Below are 5,000 nucleotides of genomic sequence, written 5' to 3' on the forward strand. Positions count from 1 at the left end.
ATCCATCTCTCTCTCTCTCTCTCTCTCTCTCTCTCTCTCTATCTCTCTCCCTATATATATATATATATATATATATATATATATATATATATATATATACATATATATATATATATATATATATATATATATATATATATATATATATATATATATACATGTATGTATGTATGCATTTTTGTGTGTGCGTGTGTGTGTGTGTGTAGGTATAGATGTGTGTGTATCGTTTGATATATAATTACCTAGGCTTATGTTTGATCCTAAATAATTGACGAAAATAGTAAACCTAATAGGCGCCAAGACCGATCCCTGAGGCACTCAGCTAGTCACTCGTCCCAATGTAGAATGCGTCCCTCTAATTACAGTGCTCATCTGTCTTCATCTATTCAAGGAGTTTGTCTTTCACTTCACCTAAGTGTTCTAATTTCCATAATAGTCTCCTCTGAGACACCTTATCAAAAGCCCATTTAAAGTCTAAGCACACAAAATCCACCCAGCCACCTCTTTCCTGTGATATTTAAGATAATATACATATATATATATATATATAGATATATATATATATATATATATATATATATATATATATATATATATTTACATGTATGTATATATATATATATATATATATATATATATATATATATACATACATATATACATATATATATATATATATATATATATATATATATATATATATGCATATATATATATATATATATATATATATATATATATATATATATATATATATATATATATATGTGTGTGTGTGTGTGTGTGTGTGTGTGTGTGTGTGTGCGTGTGTGTATGTGTGCATGCATATACATATCTGAGTAAATATTCTTTCTGGTTTTCATATTCCATGCCATATGTGACATTCGCTCCCTGTATGTTTTACAATCCACTGAACTGAAATGCTACATTCTTCCCCTCCAGCTTCCCGACCGTAAAAAAGCGCATTCAAATTCCCTTTGTGCGCTGAGTCCTACATCATAATCTCTTTCTTCGTTGCAGGAAAGATGTATTCGTCGTCCGCCTTCTACCGGCCCGACCACCCGACCATCGACGACCAGGTGGAGCTTGCGCAGCGGATCTCCTTCTCTCTGGTCGACGACAACAACAAGATGAGCCGCGGACAGTCTATGTACCTCAAGCGGAAGAACAGGTCCATGCGCTGGATCCATCAAGGTGAGGAGCTCGGTTCGGAGGCTTCGGCCCTTCTCTCTTGGGGCCGAGTTTAGGAGTATGTGTGTGTGTGTGTGTGTGTGTGTGTGTGTGTGTGTGTGTGTGTGTGTGTGTGTGTGTGTGTGTGTGTGTGTGTGTGTGTGTGTGTGTGTGTGTGTGTGTGTGCGATCGAATTAGGTTTGTGATAAGTTTTCAAATTATATCAACAATTCCGGTTGTACCATCTATGAAATATTTGCATACCTTTGAGATAAAAGAGAAAAGAGAGCAGAATGAACTAAGGCTCTTAGAACGTGAAGTATTACTTTATGGAATAGATGATGTAAACAACTATAGTATGAAGAGAACTGACAACAAATAGCCATACTTTAGTGAAACAAGCTAATTACACGCATATATAGAGTCCGTCTTTTGGTATGTTTTAAATCTTCAGTTACTAGTACAGTAAGCGAAGCCTGATCTCCCCGCAAGGTTCACGAATTCACAAAGTATCTCTTCAGTAATATCTACAAAAGTAAGTAAAAAATCCGAACGTGAAAGGCGCCAATGGTATATTTGGCTGAAGTGGTTTGTGTATTCAATGTCCCTAATCTCTTTCGTTGAGTTCGCAACCATTATCTCGGGTTTTCTAATGGTTTTGTTTGTAGGGTGATGCTTAAGGCAGGTAGGAAGCAATTCTAAACCACGAGAAAATTCGTGCAAGAGATAGATTTTGGTTTCTGTATTATTTCTGTACTGCGTAAGTTGCCCTATTGTTAAAAACAGCATACTGTAAGTTTTTATTTATTTATTCATTTTATTTTGTCATTATTATTATTGTTATTTTTTGCTTATACCTTTATGATCGGTGAACCTTTAATAATCTATAAGGTGCTAACTAAATGCTTATTTGTGCGTATTCTTATATGTAGCTTTGCAATGTATATTTCGTGTAATGCTTATTGGTATTCATATACTCTAATGGGTGTTTTGTAAACATATTTCTCTTCTACGCACTTCAATGTCTTTCAGATGCTTGGCACTGAACCCTTGATTCTGTACAATTTCACTGCTTTTGGCGCGTCATATTACAGGCTCTGTCGTTTCTGTGCTTGACCTTTCTACTTTTACTTTCTAGGAGGCGAAATGCAAGAATTGATTACAGGTAACAACTTTTCTTTCTCTTTTAATTGCATATCCAAACGTGACTCATCACAAAGTGGCTGCGATGCCTCTGCCTTGACGTATCACTCAATATACATGTAACAGGCAGAGGAACACATGCATAGATATTTAAAAACGTAGTTAGAATATGAACGTATTTATGGAATGCACTCACACACACACACTATATACATACATACATCTATAAATAAATAAATATACATATAAATATATGTACATAAATATATATATATATATATATATATATATATATATATATGTATATATATATATATATATATATAGATAGATAGATAGATATACATGTATATACATATATATATATATATATATATATATATATATATATATATATATATATATATATATATATATATATCCTATCTGGCCACCTTGTAATGCTGTCACGGAACTTCTGCTCTAACTGCATCCTTTGAACTGCTGTTTCTACTGTTGCATGTCTCACCCTTGGGTCCCATCGATGGGTTCTTTTCCCTAACTGGCTGCTACTGAGAAGAAAGACTTTGTATACACTCCCTAGAGAAAATCTGAGTTGCGGTTGTCTAGAACAGAGGCTCACAAAAGTTATTCAGGCTTTCCGCCAACTCTCAGCTCATAACCAATGCTAGCTCTGCTTGCTTTACAGTATATCAAGTTTTTTTGGTCATGTATTATCCTATTTTTCTTGATTATGCATATTTTGAATCTTAACAAATTTCAATAGTCTCGTATGATTGAACGAAAGCCAAATAAAAATAAGATCTATCGAATTTCATCAAGCAATTGCAAGTTTAGTATATGTAAAGTATCAAAACAAGGGGAGTATGTTAAAATATTGTGTAAACACTACTGAGGGCTGAATGGAAGCTCTCAGAGTCTGGGTAAGTTTCAAAGCAACAGTTATCTCCACGGAAGAATGTGTTAGTAACGTTAGATAGTCTTATACTCTTCCACATATCCATTCCCGTATCGACCAAGGGACGGTACGGGAATGGGAAAGGTTAGGAGGGAACCTTAACTGAGTCTAAATAGAACACTAGTGGGTATTAATGGAACTCCTTCGAAAGGTAGGAACAATTGGGGCGGTTTTAGCAATTTTAGCAATTCCACTTCTTCTATGAACGGTAATGAATCCTTAAAAAATCGGTATTGGAAGTGATAAATTGTTAACGGAACTTAAGCAACGTTAATTTAATGGTAAAAGATTAGAAGTGAATGGCCACCAAAATTCATCCCACACCAGTAGTACTCATATTCCGTTCCCTACCCTTCTCATACCAATTCCTCAACTTCTTGATCTGTTCCAATCTCTTCCGATCCAAGACTTTTCTCTAACGTTCTGGTCGCGTTTCGGTAACTTTGCAATAGTGTCCTGATATCGTCCCAACCGTACAAAATCGTCCCACTCGTTCCATTACCATTCCCTCAACATTCAGACCTTTGTTATATAAGTACGCCTAGTTCGATTACGTCACTCCCAATCTACGAAGGGTTCCCATCGCCTTCCAAGAATTTCTCATCACGTGCAAGAAGTTAAAAAAAAAAAAAAAAAAAAAAATGTTCACGCAGCAACTGATTGGCGGTGACAGACGTCTAGGTTAGGAAGGCTTGAGAATAGGCGGTAGCACAGATGTGTGGAATGGGGGCTCGTTGTTGGTGTCTCATGTGGCATTTTTGAGAAAGGTAGTTGATGTCGCATTAACTGAGAACAGCTATAGTGAGCAGGTCTAGTAGGCAGCAGAAAACCAGCATCCTCTTATGTTCACAAATAATGCTGAGGATAATGATAATGGTAATGAAGTTGCAACAGTAATTCTGACAATGATATTTGATGATAATGATGGTAATGATGACTTCATTGATAATAATTATACCTTTAGGGATGATAACGATAATGGTAATGTATTTTCGGTTATTGTGGCCAATAAGAAGAGAAAAATGATTCGCTGTGCACCTGCATTTAGCCTTTTGCGACCTTGTTGAACAGCCACCCGTCTCAGTTATCATTCATCACCACCCCAGACATTGCGCATTAAGAAGAAATTAACACCAAATCTTTTGTTTTCTCAGTTATTCTGATTTATTTATGCATGTGCATGATCTCATAAAAGAGTTTATATACAAAAATGCATATGTATATATATATATATATATATATATATATATATACATATATATACATATACATATATATATGTCCATACATACATATACATACATACATATATATATATATATATATATATATATATATATATATATATATATATATATACACATACACACATATATATCTATATCTATCTATCTATCTATACACACATATATATATATATATATATATATATATATATATATATATATATATATATATATATATATATATATATATATATATATATATATATATATATATATATATATATGTATATATATATGTATATATATATTTATATATATGTAAATATATTTATATCTATATATATATAGATACATACATATTATATATGTATATATTTTGTATGCATATATATGCATAATATATATACATGTATAATATATATTTATATATATAATATATACATTATATATATATGATATAATATATATATATATATATATATATATCAATATGATATATATGT

The 5,000-nt window shown here is 32.6% G+C and overlaps 1 protein-coding gene across 1 annotated transcript in view; it reads left to right on the top strand.

The window, feature by feature from the left end:
• The window catches only part of LOC113808604 (titin), a 127,646-nt gene that overhangs the window by 76,289 nt on the left and 46,357 nt on the right, over positions 1-5,000 (top strand). The window contains exons 8-9 of the mRNA XM_070128516.1: positions 1,021-1,194; positions 2,309-2,335. Of these exons, the coding sequence (XP_069984617.1) occupies positions 1,021-1,194; positions 2,309-2,335 (201 nt within the window). The remainder of the gene's footprint in view (positions 1-1,020; positions 1,195-2,308; positions 2,336-5,000) is intronic.

This window comes from Penaeus vannamei, chromosome 13 (genome assembly GCF_042767895.1).
Source record: "Penaeus vannamei isolate JL-2024 chromosome 13, ASM4276789v1, whole genome shotgun sequence".
NCBI classification, from domain to species: domain Eukaryota; kingdom Metazoa; phylum Arthropoda; class Malacostraca; order Decapoda; family Penaeidae; genus Penaeus; species Penaeus vannamei.